The sequence below is a fragment of the Sinohyriopsis cumingii genome, chromosome 17 (assembly GCF_028554795.1).
Source record: "Sinohyriopsis cumingii isolate HCF-2022 chromosome 17, ASM2855479v2, whole genome shotgun sequence".
Lineage (NCBI taxonomy): Eukaryota > Metazoa > Mollusca > Bivalvia > Unionida > Unionidae > Sinohyriopsis > Sinohyriopsis cumingii.
The window spans coordinates 8,543,588-8,569,972 of record NC_142977.1 but is presented as its reverse complement, the minus strand read 5'-3'; the positions used below and the strand labels follow the sequence as shown (position 1 = coordinate 8,569,972).

Genomic DNA, 26,385 nt, shown 5'->3' with positions numbered 1-26,385 from the left:
GAAGAAAATATATGAAAAGGGCGATGAAAGTATAGCCTCCTCGTGGTATTTCCTGGATAAGGTGAGTACTCCATTAATTTGCAGCACAGGGGTATTAATTGATCACTATCTATCAGAACGCTCTTATTCACTACTTAGGATCAGATAAACGAACGATAAGTCTTGGCACCGGATGCGCTGGGGTTAGGTACTAGTTAATAAACTTAATGTTCTTTTGTTAGATTTCGCTTTCAATTTTTGGTGTTCAGGATTAAATTCAATGTTTTCTGTTCATTTTGACAAAAGAATTTCAGTTGTTAAACACACCGTAAGGTGTCTTGGCATTTTTTCCTTCAAAAGCCTTTGGGTGATTAGTCGCTCCCTCCAATATGTACAAAGGTTTGCGCGAACAAATGTTTATTTGCACAGATTTGCACATTTTGAATAATGGGCACGATTGGCCCCACAGAGTGGGTACAGATTTGGGGCTGATCTATTGGACTAGATATTTGGGTCCTTAAAGTTACATTATGCGCTGAGAATTAGGACGCATTCGAGAATTACTATGAATTTCTTCGCTCGCTAGACGTTGTGAAGTTTGACACTGACTTATATTGATTATTATCGATAATTCCATACAATATATCATAATATTGATTAGCTTACTACTAGTTAATAAAGAAAATGTAACCAATGGGCTGCAGGACTACATTATAAGTTTGATCTGCAACTGTTACCAACTTGTGCTGAGGGAATGATCTAAATATGTTGGTGCTCCTCGAATGACGATTTGACAACCAGGTAGGGTTAATTTTAATTATCACTGAAACGTTGCACGAGAGCAACACGCAGGATAATACTAATAATAATAATAATAATAGATGCCGTCCAAGTGCATGTGAGAAGATGAATATGAATAAAACTGATATGCCATTCTTCCTTGGATAACCTTAACAACGATAATGTTCAATCCAAACTGCATTAACTCCATCATCCTTTCAACTATACTTAAATCTTGTGGAGTGAATTTCAATAAGACTCGCGAATGGGGTTTGTTATGTATGTATATATCTCAAGTCAGCCACCGAATTAAATTAAAAATATAACTGTCTTAAACCCAAGTGACTTAAATAAAACTATATTAAAATTTAAAAGATGATCCAGACATCCGTAACAATGCCCTCAGCGTCTGATTGATATCTTCATGTTTGCGTTTAGAATATTTCCTCGATAGAGTTAGAAATTAGCCCTTTGCAAATATTATTTTATATTTGGCATTCTAAAATTTTCATCAATTGTGAATTTGGGAGTTCCAGTCTATCAGTTTTCAAATAGTCGAATGTATTGATCCATTTTATGTATGTTCTCATTTGTTAATAGAGTAATGTAACCTTAAATTACAAGACATTTTTCTAGTTTCATTTTGAATCAAACGCTTCCACATTCTCGACTTCAGAATTCCGATAAACATGTTTCAGATGATTAATTTTTTTTTGAGAAAGTTTAAAATTACGGAATGTATTCTTTTTGAAGCGAAGCCATGCCATTTTCTTTTGTTGTAATAGCTGTATGACCTCAGGTTTGCAGTCTTTTAAGGGTTTACCGAATAAATCGCATATTTCCTCGCCCCTTCTATATTTCACTTTCTCAGGCTTTGTGTATTTAGATATCTTTCAAAGAGTACATGTGTCCATGCTATTTTCCACTATATCAGCTTGTAACCGGAATTATCGATATAATCATCATTGGACGATATCTGTAAATCTTTGTGTTTTCCAGGTAACCCAAGGCATAGTTTATATTTGAAGTACATAAATCTATATGAATGTTCATTTGAATGTTATTATCCAAACATTTAAACTAATACACGTTATCTCTTGATCCAGATTTGTTTTTGTTTTATATTACATTCAGGAAATATTTCAATGACTTCTCTGAAAACCTTTGAGTCTTCCATACTTTCGTTTCATGTCATTATTTATATTGGGAAAAATTCATGTTATTTTTGCACTGTGATCAGTGGATTATAAATATAATAATGCATCCAGACACTCGAATCTGTTGGTTTTGATTTATTAACTTGAATTAATGTATTTAACTATTAAACTGTTTATTTGCTGTACGTTGATCATATTTTTCATATAGCCAAACTCAGTATTTAAAACTTCAACTTTTGGGTGTATAGGGACATAACAAGTTTTCTACTCCAGATCTTTTTCTAATCTCTGGGATTGCACTTTGTGCCACTTTTGTCCTGCGCACAATACATCTCGTGTTATGACTGTAGATGGTTAGTCTTACGAGAAATATTTGGAGGAATCTTTTTCTGCTTACGACCGATAGTGTTTCACGTTTCTTTTATGCTAGTCTTGTTACTGTTTTTTTCGTACACTTGATTCTGTATGAAGTTTATTTTATTGATTTTTTTATTCACTGGCATGTATGCCGTTTCTATTTTCCTATGTTTTGTTATTAATCGCACAGAAAATATAAACAGTAACATAATTCTTCTTCCCAATTTAAAGCAAAATAGTACATGAAATACTGTCTCGCCTGAATGATTTTGAACTCAAGTCGTTTTCAACTGGAGACGGCTATATGTACCGCTCAACTATGTAACTAAGAATAATTTCGAATTTCATGGCAATAATGTTATGACTTTTTCACTACAGTGAAATATAAAGATTATTTCTCTAAGAAAATCCAGTAATGCATTGCTTAGCATTAAATAAAAACATCCAAGCCAGCTATTTCTGCGACTGTGGGGCCTGTATATTTCGTTCATTTCTTTTGTTGGTCAGAGTAAAATCTCTAGTAGCATCCCACTTTTTAGATATGCTAATTTCATCATACATTTCTCTTCTTACCGTTTCTGTTAAAACTGGTTTCTAGTTCATTCAAAAACATACTTTTAGTCAAATATATTTTGTGGTTCATTTAAAAACATTTTTTGGTCGAATATCTTTATATATATCGTTGATCCATATGACATGCATGACGAACATGTACTTCAATATCATCGAATGGGGGACGATCATTGCCAATTGGCGACGGTTGCATTCTCTAATTGTGAGGAGAAAGACGATATTGGGCATGTGGCAGCACCGAGAACACCACCAATCTAAACACGATATAATATACAAAATTGATTTCTGAAAGCAGTAAACCGGTGGGAGCAGAATGCATAAGCTTCCTGACAACCAGAAAGAAAAAGGGATCTGAAACACTTAGGAGATCTCATCTGAAATAAAGAATGATGTCAAAAAAAAAAATGCCAGGAAGGAGAAGTTCAGAACTGTCGATGCATGGATTTGGTTAGAATAGGAAGAAAGTCAATGCCCGGATTTTTTAGAATTGGGTGAGAGTCAATGCTTGAATAAGGCTAGAATTGGCAGTTTATTCACAAGGCTTTTCAGTGGCAGCGCAAGATCATCCACGTACGGTCAACAAACTGAAAGCGACTATACACGCTAAAGGGTCCCTTAAAGTAGTACAAAAGTAGGAAAGGGATGGTTAATCGCATAATCACTGAGTGCAGCAGGTTATCTCCGAGGAAAAACAAGATGGTATTCGCTATACACTTGATTATTCTCAGCTATTAGATCAGTCTAACGCAAAATCACATGCTACGATAATGTGGCGGATAATAATGACTTTAATAATAAGACCGTTCACCTATGGAGCGCTGATTGTTGTTGTTGTTGTTGTTGTTGTTATAGGGTTTGACGCCATTTTTCAGCACAAGATAGGCTATACGTGCCGGCCAGTATTAATGGTGGAGGGAGAAGCACTGAAAGCCAGATGTTGTAAAGTGGAAGAATACCACAGAAAGATATCAAATCTGTGACTGTGGGAATCCACCCTATCTCTGTATCAGAAGCAATAATCAGAGATGATGATGGCAATTATTATTATTATTATTATTATTATTATTATTATTAGTAGTAGTAGTAGTAGTAGTAGCATATTCTTCCTCAGTGTATGAATCACAGAAATTTTTCAAGTTGGAATTCAATTCAAAACCTTCGTTACGATGCTGATATACTCTGAAAACAACAGTGTAAAAGAAACGAATTTTATTGCAATATAAATATAAAAGCTAGTTTGTCCTTGAGCATACATAGATAAAGGCTTTGCTACATTGATTGTTGGCAGTAAGAACTTTTCAACCACGATATATATATATATATATATATATATATATATATATATATATATATATATATATATATATATATCCATACATACATACATACATACAAATATGAAGTAAATTAAAGTAGTTAAACTCACATAACTAAGAATATTGTAAACAACTCAAAATCCATATCTTCCAAAGACAAAAAGTACAGTGAGAGAAATTTTATAAACATCGTTAACATTTTTCAATGGAGTCAAATATAAAAATTCACTTTGACAGCTATGTATTTTCACAGCTGAGGTAAAGTATGACCTATATTTAACACGTTACTTGCAAAAGCCATAAAATATTAACAAAAAACAAACATAAAATAAACTATTTTACCGAGCATATCGTGTCTATTTAGTAGGGAGAGAATATTTGACACCCAAGACAACGTGTTTTAATAATGAAGAAATCAGGGCAGGAAGCAGGCAAAATAATTACAAAAGCTGATTACATTCCCAATATGCAATTTACAAATCACTATTAAATTTTACATTGTCAGTTTGTGTAGAAACAAAGCTTATTTGTTATGATACTGTTATAAAATATATCCTGGCCCTACAAGAAAGAAACAATAAAAATACATATTTCTAATCTTCATTGTAATGCTCTGAACACTTTTGAATCAACAGAAATATAAATGAAACGAAATTTTGTCATAATATCCAGAATACGATATTTTTTTATACAGAAAATTAAAGTTTCCATTTTTTTTCAAACGCTGTTTCTTTATGTTACAAACTAGATTAACCGATCTTTTCTCACGAATAGATTGGTCGATATATGAAATCCAACATACGCCATTTACTGACTGCTGATTGAGTGTATTGTTTGAATAAAGATTTTTTTTTTTCTTCTATGGTTCTAATTACAGGTCTGTTTATTTTTCTCCCTACGGTCATCCGTGCCCAACTATATCTTCCCACAGATACCTGATTTAGTACATCAGTTGTGGATTTCGAGGAGGGTCTTGGTTGGCTGGTAAGTCATAAAAAGACCAATACAGGGCCAAGAAAAATTATTATCCCTTTGTCAAATTCGGACCCACATAGAAAAAATTATCGATCCTCATTTTATTGTCTATAAACTTATTTCCATCAACATGTTGATTGCATATTCTTCATGTTCTGCACAGAAAGCTATATTTCCAAACCTCCAAGTCAACAGCGTTAATTTAGTTCTGTCCAGTACTGCCGCACGCTAAATTGTAGGGGATCACAGGAATGCAGGCATGTCATGGAACCTTTTTCTGTACAAATACAGCCTGCTTGTATACGGAGGTGTCAAAGTCCAAAAGACCCAAATATTCATCTCTTGTTGTATTGTATATAAGTTCTTCTAAACAATCCAAAACGAAACTTTGGTAATCCCAATGAATTTTGTTGATGAACAATTTCTTGCTCATCTTTATTGAAGGAAGGTCGCCCACACCTGTGATACAAATATCCCTTATTACTTTTCCATGGCACTCGGCAAACAGAAGTCTCATTTTGATTTTGAACCTGGCAAAATAGTCCTCAGCATCAGGGAGGTCTGGGCCTACAATGAAAATAACAAATACAATAAAAACATATGTCGAATGACAGCTTATGTAACCAAAGCCGACAGGTTAAGTAATCACAGCTGACAGCTTAAGTAATCACCACAGCCGACGTATTCATGTGACCAATTAATATACTGAAAAATGCAATATTTGGCGTCTTTAAATTTGCGTGAAGGCACATAATTCGCGGCATCTGAGTCGTAAAAAAGGGAGCTATTCGTTCAGAGGCAATTTGGTTATTCCTGGATTCAAGACTATACTTTTTTAAATGAATATTTGTTTCTAAATTTAGTTTTATAGCTAAATTTGCCAATATTGTATACCTGTGTAAATTGTCAGGTATAAAGTATGGACAAAGAGTATTTTTGTAATGACTGCTATGGAAAAAATAACGCAAAACAGATGATTGCCCAGATGTTTTTAGGTGCAAAGTTGCAAAACATCATTGTTAATTGATCATGGTTGGGTATTGGTTGATGTGTAAGATTTACTTAATTGCACAAAAAGTAAATAAAGTCTGATGAACTGTATATTAACTGTGTGAGTGATTAAGCAGCAAGTTACACTTCGATAAATGCCCAACCATGATCATTTAATCCTTATAATTCCAACTGTCTTTCTTTCCGTCATCATATCAGCGGATTTCAACAACGATGCATTCACTTTTAGGTAGCTCTTAGATTTCAATGCGCCAAAAACACAGTCCATCTTTGCCATCCTAGAGCTGTCGGCCTAGTATGATGGGTAAAGTTTCAGAGCGGGTCATACCACCGATCCAAATGATCATGGTGTAGCCATTAAAAAAATATTTTGGGATATTGTTGTTGTTTAAGTTTGGCTATTTTGATATTACGCTACAATAAATGTTCATTATTAGGAAAAAGCTCATACAAAACAAGAAACAAACAATCAAATTGGACAAAGTTCATGTTTTCCTCTTTATCCGTCACACACGTTGTTTAAAAAATCTTTTCAGCTACCACTTGTGTCCCAGCGTAGATGTTTCCCATCACGTACCCCCTTTTGTTAATAAATATGATGTTGTATCCATCGTGAAAGGTACACTTATCGGTAAGCAAATCAAGTGCAGTTAGTGTCTTCTTCACATAGATGTACAACGTATGCCATATGAATGGTCACTTTTCCATCGCTAATGTCAAATTTTTCTCTCATCGTCAGTACGTCTTCAATAGCGCTCAAAAGTTTGGAAGAAGTTAACTCTGCAGGTGTACTAAACCCGATACATACAGGCGAGTTTAAACTGTCGTGATACACAGATAGGCTCAAACGTCCTCGATCTTTGACTTAGCACTGACGTTTGAGTTCCTCTAACAGTGAGCCATATAAGTTCGTAATGAAACCTGCTGCTTCCTAGGGCTGAACGTCAGACGCGACGTCTTCAAATTTCACAGTAAGTTGTCGTCCTAAACTTACTCAGAGTTGCTCTCTGAGTCATTTGGATGCGAAAATACTCCTTTAGGTCTACTGAATCCTTTTACTTCTTGGACAAACTTTGCTGTGACGGTATGGTGGTGAAAGAGGTCAATGATGTTTGTTCCTTCTCCTTTTTCATCTGCGTAGAGTGATTCATCTTCCTCGGCACTTGTCCTCGCAATGAAGCGTCGTTCTTGGAAGTCGCCCCTTTTAATACAGGGTGATAGAGTGTCCATAAAGTAAAGTCTTGTAGTATGGAAGTTGCACAGGTTGCACTAGTTTGCAGCGGCATTAGCAATTAAACAACTAAGATGTGGTACTGCATTGGTGATGTGATCGTGAGGCACAAGCATCGCACTTGAGATTATTGTTACACTTAAGTCTCTCGCTCAATACTTGCTGTCTAAAAGGATTAATCTTTCTCGCTTAACGTTTGTAGTCACAATGAACTATCGGTCTTGGATGTTTTCCCCTTTATATGCTGGCCAATATTGGCGTGTCCGTACGGTAAAGTGGAGTGGTTGGGAAGCCGAACACTCTTCTGTTACACGATTTGATACATTTTTTCCAAGGGCCGAATTTGTGTATGGCTAAACGAACAATCTTGTGCGAACCGTAGGTGGTCATTCTAAAGTGCTGATCCTCTCCAGTTTGCAACGTTTCTTTCAGCACGTTAAAGTTCACCACTTGACACGTACGATGATTCATATTCAATCCTTCCACTTTGCACCCAGTGTGCACTTCTCCCCGTTGGTCCCGGTATTCGTTGCAGTAATTGTTTGGATCGCCACTAGCAAAACTTAGAATCGTGTTGTCGGCGTGCTCGTTCGTCCAGGCTCGTAAACAGTCTCCTTCGATTTTGGGGTGACGATGAACAAGGCGGTCGATGTAAATGCAACTATCCGTACCAAAGTACAAGACGCAATCTCCTAACTGGGGTAAGGCTTCGTACAATTTTAAACGAGCATGAGCTGTCACGTAGGCCACAAAACTTGAAAATTCTTGTGAGTGCAGCTTTTCATGATTTGATGGCAATACTGGTATAAAAACACAAAAACCAAATATATAAAAAAAATCCCAAAAAATCTCTCTAAACATATAGTTGCTCATATAGGCAGGTCCAAAGTCCCATATTACTGCCTTGGCGGCCATTATGAAATATTTTAAGTGACACCTTTTCCCGAAAGGACGATAGTATCGACATGTGATTTTCATTAAGACACTACAGCATTATGTAGCTGGTTATACTTGAAACTGCGGCTCATGTGACATCCTAATTGGCACCTTGGTGACCATCTTGAAAATCTAATTTTTTTCCACAGCTACTCGTGCAATAATGTTGGCACTGGTTTGGGATTTTCGTTCGTTGTGAATAAAATTTGTGAGTATCTGATCATTGTGGTATCCGCACAATTGTGAAGACGTTTGTTCTGAAAACCAATCCCAATTGATTCTGAGGTCAAGTCAAACCTCGTTGCTTCTGTTTTGTGCCTCAGTGACCTGATGAACACAGTAACTTGTGAATGTTGACCAGATTTTGTGGTTCTCGTGATTTGAAATGAAAACGTTGGTTATAAGGTGAAAGGTCTTAGGTCATTAGCTCTAATAGCTTGAGAAAATGATAATCCTAAATATTAATGGATTTTTATCAACCCAGTTCGTGAATATATCTGGAGAACACCCTGAACTATGCCATTTTCAGCTTTTTCTTTTTCTCTACCAAATCTATATTACTCTTAGCTTTAACCAAGTTTATCATCTGAGCAATTCTTGATATCGGCCAAGATATGTCGATTGATATCCTATCCATGATATCTAGCATAGCGTCACATGATATCTAGTATAGCGTCACATGATATCTAGTATATCATTTTTCCTGGAACATATGCATGTATTTTGTGAGTATGTCAACTCCATACTATAAGAACGTTTCTTACTTGAAAGTATGTTTTGCGTGTCTCAAGAATATCATGCTTAGTTTTAATTCTCTGTGGTGAACAAGGATACGAGTACAAAAAACGGATTTAGCATTGCTTATGGAAGTTCCTTTAGGCTAGCAGACAGTCATTTTCGACTCTTGAGGGAATTAAATTTGTCTTCACTTCTTTTCGCACATCGCTTGAATGATGCTTTTGAAACTTTGAAGACTAGATATGTGGTGACCGCTCCGCTGGCCTAAGTGGTTAAAGCGTCTGCCTCGGTTGTGTGAGGTCGCGGGTTCGAACCCCGGCTGAGTCATACCGAAGACTTATACAAATGGCACTAGCAACTGCCTCGCTGTACGCTTAGAATTAAGAAGTTAATGTTAGGACTGGTCGGCCTTGTGTCAGGATAATGGGACTGAGTGGGACATGACGCTACATGTCTGCGGCATGACGTCCCAGTGCTTGACATAATTGAAACTGCCATACTGCATATATCGTGGCGATATGAGTAAATAATCACACACACACACACACACACACACACACACACACACACACACAGAGGTGTAGCTGGTGAATGATACTATCGAAACTTTGAAGACTACATCTGTGGTTGGTGCAGATGTGAAATAATGATTGATCATTTTCCTATGGCTCATAACTTTGGGAAAATATTTTGATAAAATGAGAAAATAGTTTAAATTTTGAGAATTAAGCTCAGCTTTGTGATAACCTCTCCTTCTAAACTGCACGAATTATTGCATTATCACTGTACTTGACCTAATATAGTGCGCAAGTGTGTCCGCCTCGCATCTCTGTTCACCAATTTGTTGCTGTTGTTGTTGTTGTAGGGTTGAACGCCATCGTATGTATGTATGTATGTATCTATGTATGTATGTATGTATGTATGTATGTATGTATCAATGTACGTATGTATGTTGCATGTTAAATTTTGGCATTCTGTGAGATCTAATCCATCAAAAACTATTAAAATTAGATGCTGACATTTTATCATCAGTAGAAAGAAAGGTTCCATTCCCGAGAATTGTCTAAATAGGTTATAGCCGAGAATTATCTAAAACGACGGTATTTTGCTTTTTAAAAAACAGCTATTTGTCATATCAGTTTATTGTTGTTGCAAATGTTTCCCTACATTTTCATATCGTTCCAAGCGCAATGTTTATTAAATCCCACTACTGTCCTTTAAGACTGACCCGAATATTATTCTTGCACAGAGTTTTCAACATCAATATCACTGAGTGCGATTTGAATTGTATTTTATTTTGTTTTGACTGAATATGACATGCGACCCTATCTCATTCATGAATGAATGGTTGATTAGATGACGTATTGTGAAGATATAGAGTTAGCTATGATAAAGTAGAGTACATATATAGATGTTTTGAGTACTCAACAAGTCTAATCTGGTTTAATTCAAATATTCATTTTGCAATCTGAACTCTTGCATCTCTATGCAAAATGTTTTTGATCATTCATATTTATTGGTAATAGAAAACGTAATCCAAATTTCCTGGGTAAGAGTATAATTAATTCTGTCTTTGACATTTTAAATCTTAATGTCCACAGATCCCTTGAACGCTCGTATTTTAATAAATCAAACATCCATAATCTGGATCATTCATGCGTTGTACTTAAATATAGCGATACATTTTGTACAGTTAATTCGTATTTTGGGTTGACTTTTCTCCATGATTATATTAAGTATACCTGTACTGTGTGATTGACCTTGGATTGACCTTGAGTGTAGGACCTACCTGACTAATCACGTTTTTTTTTTTGTGTAAACATATTACATAGCTAGTATTTCTATATGATTTTTGATTATATATTAATATCATTATTAATTGGAGATAAACATGTTTACAGATGTGGAGTTCAAGGTCTAGTTTTATTTAGAAATTAGACTATTCAAGAAAAACTTGTTTACTAATTTTATGGGAAAATGTCATTGATCACTGCTCAGTTATTGTATCGTAGGATTTCATATAAGCTTGAAATTTTAAACTAAAAAATAATTCCTAATCTTAACGCCAATCGTTAGAGTAATCAAGTCTAGTTGTGTTCATTCTTTAGTATGTATTGCAGGAATGTTTTGCAATTTTCCATGCTATTATCGGTACAGACCATAACTGTATTTTCAGTATGGAAAGTTTAATAGCCATCGGGTTACGTGCATGCGTGTAATACGACGGCTAGTCAAAACCAATATGTAGACCCCATTGCTTGGCATCGTGATGATTACGTGTGCATTGTACCCAAGGTTCAATGTATATGACAAATGTAATGCTCGCTGCATCTTGATTAGTCTTCACACAACAAGACTGTTACAATGCAATAGCTCAATACTATCTCAATGTCGTAAAATACACTATCATATGCCGTAAAGTACACTATCATATGCCGTAAAATACACTATCATATGCTGTAAGATACACTATCATATGCCGTAAAATACACTATCATATTGCCTATTTTAGCTCAGATAAATACGTTTGCCGCAAAACAGATTGTATCTGAACATTTAAATGACAGTTTCTTTTTAAGTTAATTCTATATAACTTTAAGTTCAATTCGCACTATACGTGATACTTGACGATACGACACCCACCCACCCATTGGACCATTTTGTATTACCAATAGTTTTTAACACCTTATACTATTTCATTGTGATATTTCATGATTGTCCGGCCGTATGCTAGTTACAAAATCCCTACCAAACCACTGGGTGGAACTTACGAAACTTTGCAGTTATTGTGCCAGTTGGCTAACCATCTGTGATATCGGCTAGTTTCCCTTGGGTCCCTGGGTGGAGGTTAAGAGTCAAATATACAAAACTTGCAAAGGCATTTTCAAATATTTTTGAACCACAAAATTATGTATACAATTATGTATATAATTATCTATATTACCATAGAGGGATCACAGATCTTGTATGTAGCGTGTTTTGCTTTACGACCTCTGGGCCACTGTCTATAAGGTTGGGGCTAGTATCATATACAGGGTAGTTTAGTTTGGAACATGTAGACACAACCAATACATTAGGGTTAATGAGCCATTCATTTGACTGCGTATTAAATTTATATACACGAACATTATCCAATTACTTCTAGCGCTCGAAAGAAGCCATATATATATTTAAAGGTCAATATAAGATAATAAGTCTCAACATGACATCGCTATTTGGTTACTGGTTAATGCTACGGTATGATTTGGGTGGTTCTGCTTCAGCAGAATATGTTGTAGATTTAAATCCTTTGATTTAGTCATTAATATAATTAGTAAAATCTTACAAGGGTAACATCTACTGCATAAAAGAAAACAAATATAACATAATATATATTAATTATACAAATATAACATAATATATATTAATTATACAAATATAACATACTGTTATCACAAAGACGTATGACAACTACCATTTACGATTGTTATAGTAATAAAATAAAGATTACTTATTATAGTGATGAAGGTTGAGTTTCTTTAAAGCTGAAAAAGTTCGGGATTCTCCAAGCACAGTACTGCAGTAGATAAAATGCGGAAAAATTAAGTGTTGTATTTTGAATCGATTGATCAAGCATAAAATACCTAACCCATCTTATAATTCCTATTTGTTTTACTTAAATAAAGACTGTTTCAGAGTGGTTTGACGGGAATAAATTATTATCAGTAAGGATACTTTAACGTTTTCGTGCATTTAACAGTTCCAATGTTGGTAACATTTACTTCTGAGTACTCTTACATTTGGCTGTTCTGTTCAAAGTACCCTTACATTTGGCTGTTTTGTTCAAAGTACTCTTACATTTGGCTGTTCTGTATAAAGTACTCTTACATTTGGCTGTTCTGTTCTAAGTACACTTACATTTGGCTGTTCTGTTCTAAGAACACTTATATTTGACTGTTCTGTTCAAAGTACTCTTACATTTGGCTATTCTCTTCAAAGTACTCTTACATTTGGCTGTTTTGTTCAAAGTACTCTTACATTTGGCTGTTCTGTTTTAGGTACACTTCCATTGGCTTTTCTGTTCAAAGTACTCTTACATTTGGCTGTTCTGTTTTAAGTACACTTACATTTGGCTGTTCTGTTCAAAGTCCTTTTACATTTGGCTGCTTTGCTCAAAGTACTCTTACATTTGGCTATTCTGTTCAAAGTACGCTTACATTTGGCTGTTCTGTTTTAAGTACACTTACATTTGGTTGTTCTGTTCTAAGTACACTTACATTTGGCTGTTCTGTTCTAAGAATACTTACATTTGGCTGTTCTGTTTTAAGTACACTTACATTTGGCTGTTCTGTTCTAAGAACACTTACATTTGACTATTCTGTTCAAAGTACCCTTACATTTGGCTGTTCTGTTCTAAGTACACTTACATTTAGCTGTTCTGTTCTAAGTGCTCTTACATTTGGCTGTTTTATTCAAAGTACTCTTACGTTTGGCTGTTCTGTTTTAAGTACACTTACATTTAGCTGTTCTGTTCAAAGTACTCTTATATTTAGCTGTTTGTTCAAAGTACTCTTACATTTGGCTGTTTGTTCAAAGTACTCTTACATTTGGCTGTTCTGTTTTAAGTACGCTTACATTTGACTGTTCTGTTCTAAGTACACTTACATTTGACTGTTCTGTTCTAAGTAGACTTACATTTGTCTGTTCTGTTCTAAGTACTCTTACATCTGGCTGTTCTGTTCAAAGTACTCTTACATTTGGCTGTTTTGTTCAAAGTACTCTTACATTTGGCTGTTTGTTCAAAGTACTCTTACATTTGGCTGTTCTGTTTTAAGTACACTTACATTTGGCTGTTCTGTTCTAAGTACACTTACATTTGGCTGTTCTGTTCTAAGAACACTTACATTTGACTGTTCTGTTCTAAACACACATATTTGGCTGTTCTTTTCTAAGTACACTTACATTTGGCTGTTTGTTCTACGTACACTTACATTTGGCTGTTCTGTTCTAAGTACACTTACATTTGGCTGTTTATTTCTAAGTACACTTACATTTGGCTGTTTATTTCTAAGTACACTTACATTTGGCTGTTTTGTTCTAAGAACACTTACATTTGACTGTTCTGTTCTAAGTAGACTTACATTTGGCTGTTTTGTTCTAAGTACACTTACATTTGGCTGTTTATTTCTAAGTACACTTACGTTTGGCTGTTCTGTTCTAAGAACACTTACATTTGGCTGTTCTGTTCCAAGAACACTTACATTTGACTGTTCTGTTCAAATTACTCTTACATATGGCTGTTCTGTATAAAGTACTCTTACATTTGGCTTTTCTAAGTCCGCTTACATTTGGCTGTTTTGTTCTAAGTACACTTACATTTGATTGTTCTGTTCTAAGCACACCTACATTTGGCTGTTCTGTTCTAAGTACACTTACATTTGGCTGTTCTGTTCAAAGTCTTCTTACATTTGGCTGTTCTGTTCTAAGTACACTTACATTAGACTGTTCTTTTCTAAGCACACTTACATTTGGCTGTTCTGTTTTAAGTACACTTACATTTGGCTGTTCTGTTTTAAGTACACTTACATTTGGCTGTTTTGTTCTAAGTACGTTAACATTTGGCTGCTCTGTTCTAAGTACACTTACATTTGGCTGTCGGGTGCGCTTATAAGATTAACATTAACTGGGTTTTCTGTAACTCTAAATTACGTTTTTATCGTCATACATCAATTTCACATTTTTAAATCTGCACTGTTAATATATTTATTGCTAACATATGGTGATGTATCATTTTCATACAAAGATACATAAAAATGTTTAAAGAACCTTAGAAAGAAACACACACACACACACACACACACACACACACACACATTATGAAACGAAGAGTGATCGTTATTCTAAGCGATTGGAAATTTTCTTGCAATTTGATATAGCACCTCTCAAGCTCACACCTTATACTTTGCTGTTAAGATAGGACAAAATCCATGAAAGTGATGTCATAATTGTGCTTTCTTTAGCTTTTTTTTTAAAAATCCAAGTGTTTAGAATCGAGATATTGTATTATTTATATGAGTGCTTTGCTTAATGTTGATCATTTTCTTATATGAATATAACTTACGCCGACCACTAATCACAGGAGGATTTGATTAGCTTTGTTACAGGTGAATAAAATCAACTTTGTTAAAATGTCTGTGTAAAAACAGAATAATAATTGAATCATTTTTATCAAACAGCACAAATTCAGGCATGTGTTTAGCTATCTACGCATTCTTATACTTCGTTACAACTGGGTTTGTAATTCCCAGCCCTCACAAACACTCTGCCACCGACCTATATAGAAAAAGAAAATCTTAAAAGCGAAGAATAGTTTGAAGTCATTTACCATTTATTTGGGGCCCCGAGTGGCCGAGTGGTCTAAAGCGCTCTTCGTTACGGATCACTGCCATCTCACCTCTGTCTGCGGCGGTTCGAGTCTAAGATTCAACCAATGTGGGCATGTGAGAAAGCTTGCCAGTAGCTTCTCGTGGGTCGGTGGTTCTTTCCGGGGTTTTCCGGGTTCTTCCTCCACCATTAATACTGGCCGCCATGTATAGCCTATCGTGCTGAAAAATGGCGTTAAACCCCACAACAACAACAACAACAACCATTTTCTTCGCTAGGACTTTAACGTCCTTGCTGACCCGCCACGAGCACAGATAAACCTCGTCCGTAATGCTCGATCGGCGTGCATATACAGGGGCCGGGGCAGCAAATGACAACGAAAATAATTTTTTGTATTACACTGAGGATACAATACTCAACATATGCGGTAAAATATTAATATCTCACTTTGCATGTGTGAACATCAACGATGGACGATATAATATTTGTAATTTAACTCATATTAACAGCAAAGTTACAATCAATACTCAAATGGAATACGAACAACTTCCAAGTTAAATGTATGGATGTTGACATAATTGGAAAGGCAATATGTAAATTACCACAAATAGAACACAAATTAATTCTGTAGTAAACTGAACCTATGGTACTTTTATCTTCCCTCCAAAAATATTAAACGAACAGCTAACACACCAGGTAAAGATGGTTAGAAATCAAAAAACTTTTGATATAATATTAGAGAGGCTTCTTAAAAGTCAAACTTTCTCAGAACTCAGTATTGCATTAGACTTTGGTACACTTGGTATGATAAAGGAACTTTGGTACATTTGGTCTGATAAAGAAACTTTGGTACATTTGATCTAATAAAGGAACTTTGATACATTTGGTCTGATAAAGGAACTTTTGGTACATTTGATCTGATAAAGCAACTTTGGTACATTTGGTCTCATAAAGGAACTTGGTACATTTGGTCTGCTAAAGGAACTTTGGTACATTTGGTCTGATAAAGGAATTTTGGTACGTTTGGTCTGAGAAAGAGCGTTTGGATAGTACTTGCTTTCTTTGTTCTCTGAAAAGCTACATTCCATTAGACGATGAAAGGTATCATTCCGAAGTGTTGCATTTAAAGCATGTACGATCTCCCTCTATTACACTTAAACAATTATTACATGCTCGGAATTTTATTCTATATGCATTATATTGTTTGATAAATCTTATAACAAATAATGTTCTAATTTTAATTTCGTTTCCAAATTCTATATGAATCAATTTTTGTAGAGTTAGTAATGGAGAATTCTTATATCTGTATATACTGACCATGAAGTATTTCCTTAAAGATTTTATCGAACCAGGAATTAATGGCAATATTTTGATTAACCCAAATAAATTGAAACCCATTTTCCAATAGCATATTATGAATGATCCCCATCCATTTATTTATATGAGGATATCAATATTATAATCCTGCGTAGTTTGTTACCATTAATGAGATTTACCGAAAAGTCAACCATTCTCCTTTATATTTGTTGTTGTTGTAGGGTTTAACGCCATTTTTCAGCACAAGATAGGCTAAACATGGTGGCCAGTATAAATGGTGGAGGAAGAACCCGGAAAGAACCACCGACCCACGAGAACTTTATATTTGTCAATGTACATCAGCGTCGTGTGCCTAGTGTACAATAAAGAGTTCTCAGTATCTTAATATATCTCTAAATCAGCTGACAAGCCATTACAATGCAGCTAGATACCAGACAAATAATATAAAATAAAAGTTTTTGCGTGCCTGACTCCTTGATTGGAACTACATAGCTCTGATTTCTTTCCATTGTTGAGTATGCAAGACTTAACACCCATAGACATCAGCGTTATCACCATGGTTATTTTCCCATGTATAGGAGTGTTAGTCAATTACCTCCATGAACCATCTCTCTATACCCACTCGAAATCCTGAGAAAAATCCACAAAAGTACAAAACAGTGTTTAATATCTTCTATGTAAAAGATCTATTAAGGAATATAAGACATGAATTTTGCCAGCTTTGGATTATCGGTTTCAAAACCTACATGTACCTTAGATAGTAAATTGTTTTCTTCTAAAAAAGCGAAAGTCTATTGCCAAAAAGAGCAATAAATACCTGATTTGGTAGAATAATCGGCCTGTAATTAGTAAGATCTGATTTATCTCTCTTATTATTGTATATCAGTGTAATCAACACTGTTGTCCAGGTTCCTGGAACAACACATGTATTTCCAAGAAGGCGTATACTGCTTCCTTAAACAAAAAAACCCCCCAAGTTCTCAGCAAGGACTATATGGAACAGCTACCCAACAGGCAATTGATTACTGCTTATTTTCCAGCTGAGACCCGATAGCAAATGTGTTTGTAACGTATTTGACCCAAGAATGTAGTTTTAGGGGGCTCGCGTTGAAAGGAAAATGGAATGAAAACGTCTCATGCAGCTAAGGACAACACTGTTATAATTCAATTTCTTATAGAGCATTCAGTAAAAGTTTAATCAACCTGAGCGATGTATACCAGTGCAGCCTAAAATAACAGCGTAATGCAAGAATATCGTATGTCATTTCTGGGTCAGTCCATATTTTTGTTCCATCAGTATTTATATTTATGTAAAACCCGTATGTACTTACCTAGGTACTGTCCCCTAATTCTGAGACGGGGATTGTGATTCATTGACGAGAAAAACGTTTCGTCCGGAATTTTGGTATGGTTGGTCCACTCGTAAAAGTCTTTCGCTGTTTTGTTATTCACAAGGAAATCAACAAAGTCTCTATTGGCGACGATATGCACGTTCCCTTTTGCAGGTCGAATATTATGTGGTGGGACTCCAGCCTTTTCCCATCTCTTTTGCCAATGGCTGGAAGTAAAAAGATAGAGTATTGTATGGTATTTGGGGACGTCATGTCCTTTAGCTCGCACTTTTTGAAGCCAGGGCTATCAAGCGTGATGATAAGTGTGACACAGTTAAAACTCTTGATAAATTGAAAATGGTTCGATCTGTTGTTCGAGGAATAAAGCGTCCAACTCACAACAAATACATGTAATGAACCAGGGATTACTTAAAATTACACCGTGCTCTCACCAGGACCGGCGTTTGGGGATGACACGTGGGGCGAAGGCCCCAAGCCCCGCTCTTGAGGGGGCCCCGTGCATCAGGCCTAAGGTCGTCCTTATGAGTTTGTCAAGATATATTCTCCGGTAAATTGGAAACGCTGATACAGGCCGCACGTAATGCACGCAAATCGCGGAAGTTGATCTAGTTTAGACATAATAAGTGTTTGCAGTAGCATACCAATCGAGATACCGATACTCTGGCCCTGCGCGGTCATTGTCGACTCTAGGCCCCGCTTACTCCTAACGCCGCCTCTGGCTCTTAGATATATTGCTTACTGCTGAAATATCCCCTATGTCTGCACGTGATCAAAAATAATTGCTGGATCACTTCCTTACCCACTGCATAGAAACAAGACCACTGCAATATGTATAGGCCATACTACTTGACCCTTTTAATTGTACTTGATTTTCAAAATTGTGCGACAAAATTATTCTATAAGTACTACTAGAGCACTATCATGAAATCATGCAACTTAAAACGTGACTAATACTTTACATGGAGCTGATTAAATGTCATATTTGTGGTACATCAAAGTCATCAATTATGATGGAAGGGAGGGATACTCGATATCAAGGTGGTGAAAACCGGTCAATTACAAAAAGGTTTAATTGTGAAAGATTATAGGCATTTTTTCTATTATATCGGTGTTGAGCTGGCAATTATACATTTATGTATGTATGTGGTTGGACCGTTACCATAAGACACACACACACACACACACACACACACACACACACACATATATATATATATATATATATATATATATATATATATATATATATATATATATATATATATAAGGACACTGTGTTCTCATTGAAGAGTGCTTTTAAACCATACCTTATTTTGACTACAAGAACAGACTTAAAGACTTATGATGGTGTTTGTTTATGTAATTTTGGCGTTGTATATGTTTTGTGTGTTATCTAATATTGTAAAGCTCTTAGAGTTACTAAAGGTTAGGCACTATACTAAGCCCACACTATTATTATTATTATTACTGAACATAATTCCTTTTTCCTACCTGATCTATTATTATTATTATTATTATTGGACATAGTTCCTTTTTCCTACCTGATCTATTATTATTGTTGGACATAGTTTCTTTTTCCTACCTGATCTATTATTAATATTTTTATTATTATTATTGGACATAGTTCCTTTTTCCTACCTGATCTATTATTATTATTATTATTATTATTATTATTAGACATAACTCCTTTTTCCTACCTGATCTATTATTATTATTATTATTATTATTATTATTATTTTTATCATCATTATTATTGGACATAGTTCCTTTTCCTACATGATCTATTATTATTGTTGGACATAGTTCCTTTTTCCTACCTGATCTATCATTATTATTATTACTGGACATAGTTCCTGTTTCCTACCTGACCTATTATTATTATTATTATCATTATTATTGGACATAGTTCCTTTTTACTACCTGATCTCGTGAACAGTATGAACTATACATGACGTAGAAGTTTTATCTTCCTATTTTACTAATGCAATGTCTTTACCACGTATGCTTCATATATATCTCAATGTACTGAATTTCAGATATTGATGCTAATGAAAATACTTTTTGCTGGTTCACAATTATATGTTTTGAGAGTCCTGCTCTCCCTGAAGCACGCCATATTTAACATGTAAGTGGGTGGTGATGGGGTGTTGGTAGTTTGTAGATTTGCCAAATTCACGTTTTCGACCAAATACACTAAATAACTTTAGAGGTACTTACCACTGCACATTATCTTGTAGAAAGTGCTGATCTCCATTGAATTGAATAAAGATCGAATTTGGTGAATTATGACGAGAATAATCTGACGTGTTGAAAATATTGTATTGACGATGCTGTATGTTTTTGTTATGATGCTTGTGTTTTTTTTTTTTTAAAGTGCTTTACTCTTTCATCAACGAAGAGCCAGTTTTAACAGATTCTTCACAGCTAATGTCAAGTTGATAATTTGTTTCAAATAGTTGATTAATTATATCCTCGCCATTTTATAAGATCGAAAATGGCGTTTATACATAAGCAAGAGAAGAAATAGCGAATTACAATTTAAGATGGCCCAGGCCTTTTTTTTCTTCCCAGAAATGTGATCTTCAGGAGTTCCATCGTATAATGATGTAATCTGTTTGAAGACCTGGATAAGGCTTACAGAAAGTTCCGTTAATTACAATGTCCAGATTGTGTCATATTTAATGTAACGAAAGATCACACAATAAGAAAACTAACTAACTAACTAACCAACTAACTAAATAAATAAATAAATAAATAAATAAATAAATAAATAAGAAAACACCAAATTCATGATTTTTATTTAGATGCCTTGTACTTAAATAAAGCGTTTCTAATAATAACCGCGGGTTAGCCACTTAAAAATTAATTTAATAATTTCTCGATAATGTTTTAGATTTTGCTTTAAATAAATAAATAAACAAATAAATAAGTTGCAATGACAAATACAAGATGTAGTCATATTTTCAATTCACTGCATCTTTTTAATGTATATATAGTTATAATTGTATTTATCAGAGTATTTATTTGATAGTTGATTTCCGGTGGCTCAGTTGATAGAGTGGTATATACTGGTAATCAGACTGCGGAGTCATTACGAGTCCAGGTTATCATGATATGTTATCGCATAGATAAATGGGTAAAACGTAATGAAAACGAAAACTGATTGCATTAACAAATATAATGTTAATTATTGTACTTAACATGAGTAATTTGTGTTTGTAATAGCATTTTCGATATAAATTTTAATTGTATTTGAGACAGATTAACGTAGCTGAGGTTTGAATTTGTCAAATAAAAAAAAATGAAACAAAAGATCTTTAAATAATATCTTCATACGATATTGATGCCTCAATACATAGCCAAACATTTTTTAAACGAAGAACATAAAAAAGTTATAACGGACAATGGACAGAGAGACGGACATGAGTAACACCATATGATCTAGCACTGTCATGGCGGGGAATACAACTTTATGCACACATTGTTGATGATTACAACCACCAAGACAAGATATACTGTCTTTTGAAACCATTATTCCTTGTACTGTACTATTACTTGATTGATGTTAATAGTGTCTTATTTATTTATTTCAGAGAAAGGTAGATTATTACCTGTGTCTGCTTCCTTGAATGTCATTAGCACCATCATACGCCATTAGAATTTTGACCAACTCATAGTTTGTTCTGAGAGGAAATTCCTGCCCCGTGAGATTAATGAAATATTTCCATCTTTTGTTTTTCTCCAAAAGATCCCTCATGCATACCATTTCCGGTTCGATCACCGTTATTTTTCCCCATCGGACATCAAAGGATTGCGAAGCAATGAAAACGTTATCAAAACATGCTGCAATTTTCTTCATGGTGTATTTTACGTCCTTTGCGGCTTTGCTGTCCACGTGAATACAATATATATTTTGTGGTCTATATATTGTTCCCAGAAGTCTCTCTACTTGATACACATCCCTGTACATCAGTATACTGTAGGCTAGAGGAAACGAATCTTCTAATGAAGTCAATGGACTCATAATATAACCTCGTTTCTTCCGGAATGATTCACAACTTTCGGTCATACTTAAATATCCTTGGCCAATAGTTCCGCTAGAGACATTTGTTTTCATAATATTGTAGGCCTTTCTCAGTTCTGATTCCTCTCCTTCTAACAACTTTCTGCAATTCACCGATACAACTTTCCTGCTTTCCCTGAAGATATCACGGTCAGGTTTCTCGGACAAAACTGACTGATCTGTAACCAACCCATAGCCTTGTGAGTGATCAGCTTGCATGCATTGTTCATCCTTCTCCAATCGAATATTAAGAAAGGTATACCAAAAAGACAGAATACTGAAGCCGAACAACGCCGCTACGCAGGTTCCGGTCCTCATGGGCAATGCCTTGAAATAAGATCCCATTAAATACATTCTCGTTTGAACACATCAAGAAAGCTGAAAATGACAAATATAAAAAGTTATTAAATGATGGAAAATTAACAATAACATTGAAGTGATGCGGAAATCATTTTCTTCATCAATAAACTTTGCACTATTTCGCCTTCTCTATAACAAGAGAGAGAGAGAGAGAGATGCATTATACTAAAGATAGGACACTTTTCATGGTATATTTGTTTGGAAAAAATAAATTACGGTCTTTTAAGCTGCTCTGAATGTTCTTTTAATGTTTCACCTAAAGGTACCATACATTTCAAATTGGAATGTCCCCCCCCCCCCCCGAAAGAAAGGTATTCTCAAACCATCCCGTGTATTTGTAACCGCCTGCCGATTTTGAAAGCAGAAGGCATAAGGGATATAAAAACACTGCACAAAACTTTGTCATTTAGTTGATTGATTTCTAATATCGGGGGTCCCAAATACAGTAAATGTATACGTTCGCCCGGGCCACCGTTTTGTCCAAGTCAAGCTAACAACGATCCTGCGTGTCTTTCCCAACCCTCCTCTCTCTCCCTCTCACAACATTTGCATTGATCATTATGAGACGAAACGTTTTCTATAAAAGCTAATTTTAAAGACAAAAATTAGTTCTATCTAACCAGTTTATTGGACATGCTAAATTAGTAGAAGTTACTTGATATATGGAATTTAGCTTGCTAGCAGAAATATAAATGTATCAGCCTACTCAAAATAGGATTGGAATTTCATTTTCTTGTCATTAATAATAATAATAATACTAATAATAATACTAAAAATTATGCTACAAACGGTATTATTGCCTACATGTGTCAATAAAGCATAAATTTCCATCATTCATTTCAACAAAAATGTTCAAATATTATTAGAACTCACGTAAAAACACCTAAGATTATATCTGATGCCGATTGTATAGCCCAATATTTGAATTGGTTGTCTGAGGATTCTTTCAGGCATTAAACATTATGCTGAGTTAAACAATGTACCTTTCTCTCAAGTCTTAGCTTGGAATCACAGATTATATTTTCTCCAGGAATGTAACCTCCTGCAAGTACATGATGTCCCACATGTCAAGAACCTGCTTCCTTTCACTCGAGCTCTGTTAACTGAGGATCGCAAACTAAATAATGAAATCACCAGGACAACTGTTTATGAATGTCACAACTGTTACAGCTGGATGTCGATCATAAGAAAAACGCATTGATTAAAATTTTGATGTACTCTTGAATCTTGCACCACCAATACACATTATTCAAAACCTTGTTTAATCATTTTGTAACGGTTGAGCAAAGCTGTAACATTTGAAAAGATTATGTTATGCTGCCAAAAAAAGTTTATAATAGAATATTTGTTGAATAATGTGACAGGTAAGCGGGCACCATGAGCATAAGAAGTGTACGAATAAATCGAACACATTAAATGTACCTTATTTCCAAACACTGGTTCCTCTTATTTTAGGTTAGTTGCTTTGAACTGTTTAAACAATGTAAGGTTTCTGTAAACATCAATGCTTCCAGTAAAGGTTTTAATTCTTACCGCAACAGAATGTTTTGCTAAATATTAGGAACATAGCGAATTAGGTTACGAAGTATAAGTCATATTTTACCATAATATATGTGTGACTTGATTGGCATTATTTCACATTTTACATTGGTACTATACAAATTACCTTATGTAATGTTGAGATCACAACATTCATTCGTGGACGTAAACTCAATGAAATAAGTTTGTGTTTCTCCTAAATAGGAGTTTCAAAAAGATTGTTGTTTTCTGTGCCTGAAACTAATATTAAGATTGCAATTCTTATTCTTGACTGATAAAACGGTCCTTGGTGTGAAAATCAGATTGTTTTTATTGAGTTTATCGACACTCTTGACACATTGTTAATTATTAATTAATTAATTATATTGTGAGAGTTATATTCTTTTTCCCTAGTACATATCAAATCAACCCACTCTTCTTTGGGTGGTTATGAAAAGCCATAACCTTTTCTTTACGAGTCCGACGCTCGACAAACTGAATAGGTCGCGGGTTCCCCTTGATGCAAAGAATATTCTTCAATCATTATATATATGACAACCACTGTATGAAAGCTTATAGCTTATAGTGTGAACGACACAAACGCACATATACTTAACGGAGTAGCAGCTGAGACGCTATCCTTTCCATCCCAGTGATCATTGCCCGACATAATCCTATGTTGGCAAGATGATAATATATAGTAAAATGTGAAACAAATTTACTTGTATAAGGTATGGTAACACGACTATAATAATACACAACTGCATGCATTTTCCAAAAGTAAATACCATCATCTTCATTGGCGGCTCAATCTCGGGAGACCATGTCAGTAGCGCCCTTAGAGTGTTGCATGTCACTGGGATTTAGGTATCGTCTGCTGTGGCTGTGCAGGCCCATGTGCGAATGAGAGTCCCTATTGCAGTTGGTGCAGATGTATTGGATAGTCTGATTTGTATGGGTTGCTGCAACACTCTTCTATCTCTCTTGTATCTCTGCTGCCAGCTGGCCTCTCCTCACATCAGCGACTGCTATAACCTTTCGAACCCTCTGTCTCCCGGTGCCTTGGTCCTTGGCGAAATGTGAAATGTTGCATGCTTTCATGTCCCTCTAGCACACATCCTTGGAACGGAGTAAGAGGCGGCCGAATCTTCTGGTGCCAGTGACCAGCTGCCCATATATGATGTCCTTTTGGAAGCCTCCCATCCTCCATGCGTGGGACGTGTCCTAGCAATCGAAGGCGGAGTTTGCTCAGCAGGGAGTACACGCTGGGGATACTTGCACGCTGCATGATCTCACTGTGTGGAGCGCGGTTTTACCAGCTGATTTTCAGAATGCGTTTTGGACACTGTATATGGAAGGAGTTAGCTTGCACTCTTGTCTCAAGTAGGTGATCAAGGTCTCACTTCTATATAGGAGGGTGCTGGAACGCAGGTCTGGTAGACTTGGATCTTGGTGTACCCTGTCAGCGCGTTGTTTTCCCACATCGTCTTCATTAGTCGGGCCATGATGGTGTTTGCCTTTCCAAGCCTTCTGTCCAGCTCCACATCGAGCGAGATAATAATTCTGATGGTTGATCCCAGGTAAGTAAAATTATTGACCGCTTCCAGGGTGACAGCGTCGATTTTGATGAAGGGGCAGTGTTGGCATCTTGAGCGCTGGTATTTGTCTTTTTTAGACTGATGGTGAGCCCGATCTGCTTGCAGACATCAGAGAAACAGTCTCTAAGTCTCTGAAGGGCATCCTCGGTGTGGGTCACAAGATCCACGTCATCAGCAAAGCGCATCTCCCTAATGAGCACTGACCTCAAATTGGCCTTCGAGCACAGTCGTGCCATTTTGAACAGCCTCCCGTCGTTCCTGGTGTGTATATATACGCCATCAGTGGTCGAGTGGAAGGCGTAGGTCAGGATCAGGAAGAAAAAGATCCGAAATAGGTCGGGGCCAGCACGCATCCCATGGGAAAGGTGTCTCAGGCCATCATACAGGACTGTTCCCTTCATATCGGCATGGAAAGAAATTATCATGCGGCAGAGTTTTGGGGGCAGCCGATCTTCCTGACAAGTTCGAATAGACCCTTCTTGTTGACCTGGTCGAAGGCCTTGATGAGGTCGATGAACATCACGTAGAGTGGCTGACCTTGCTATATGATCTTCTCTTGGAGATGTTGGAGGGAGAAGATCATGTCTTTTGTCGACCTACTTGCTCTGAAGCTGTACTGGGATTCCGGGTACACACGGTCCACCTGGATCTGCATCCTGTTGAGGAGGATACGGGTGTACACTTTACCAACGATGCTCAGGAGCGAGATCCCTCTGTAACTGTTAGTCACTGCGGTCGCCCTTGATTTTGTAAAGGGTCGA

The 26,385-nt window shown here is 35.8% G+C and overlaps 1 protein-coding gene across 2 annotated transcripts; it reads right to left on the bottom strand.

The window, feature by feature from the left end:
* Positions 1-4,092: 4,092 nt before the first annotated feature.
* On the bottom strand, positions 4,093-23,637 carry LOC149777712 (beta-1,3-galactosyl-O-glycosyl-glycoprotein beta-1,6-N-acetylglucosaminyltransferase 4-like). 2 transcript variants are annotated; one of them, XM_089938240.1, is made up of 4 exons: positions 23,492-23,637; positions 21,697-22,526; positions 18,065-18,291; positions 4,093-5,704 (listed from the first exon to the last, which is right to left on the bottom strand). In XM_089938240.1, exons 2-4 carry the CDS (start codon positions 22,500-22,502, stop codon positions 5,400-5,402), a joined length of 1,338 nt encoding a protein of 445 aa, XP_089794366.1. In that variant the 5' UTR covers positions 22,503-22,526; positions 23,492-23,637; the 3' UTR covers positions 4,093-5,399. The 2 variants fall into 2 exon arrangements, with proteins under 2 accessions (XP_089794366.1, XP_089794367.1); XM_089938241.1 differs by lacking the exon at positions 23,492-23,637 and adding an exon at positions 23,382-23,484.
* Positions 23,638-26,385: the final 2,748 nt, after the last annotated feature.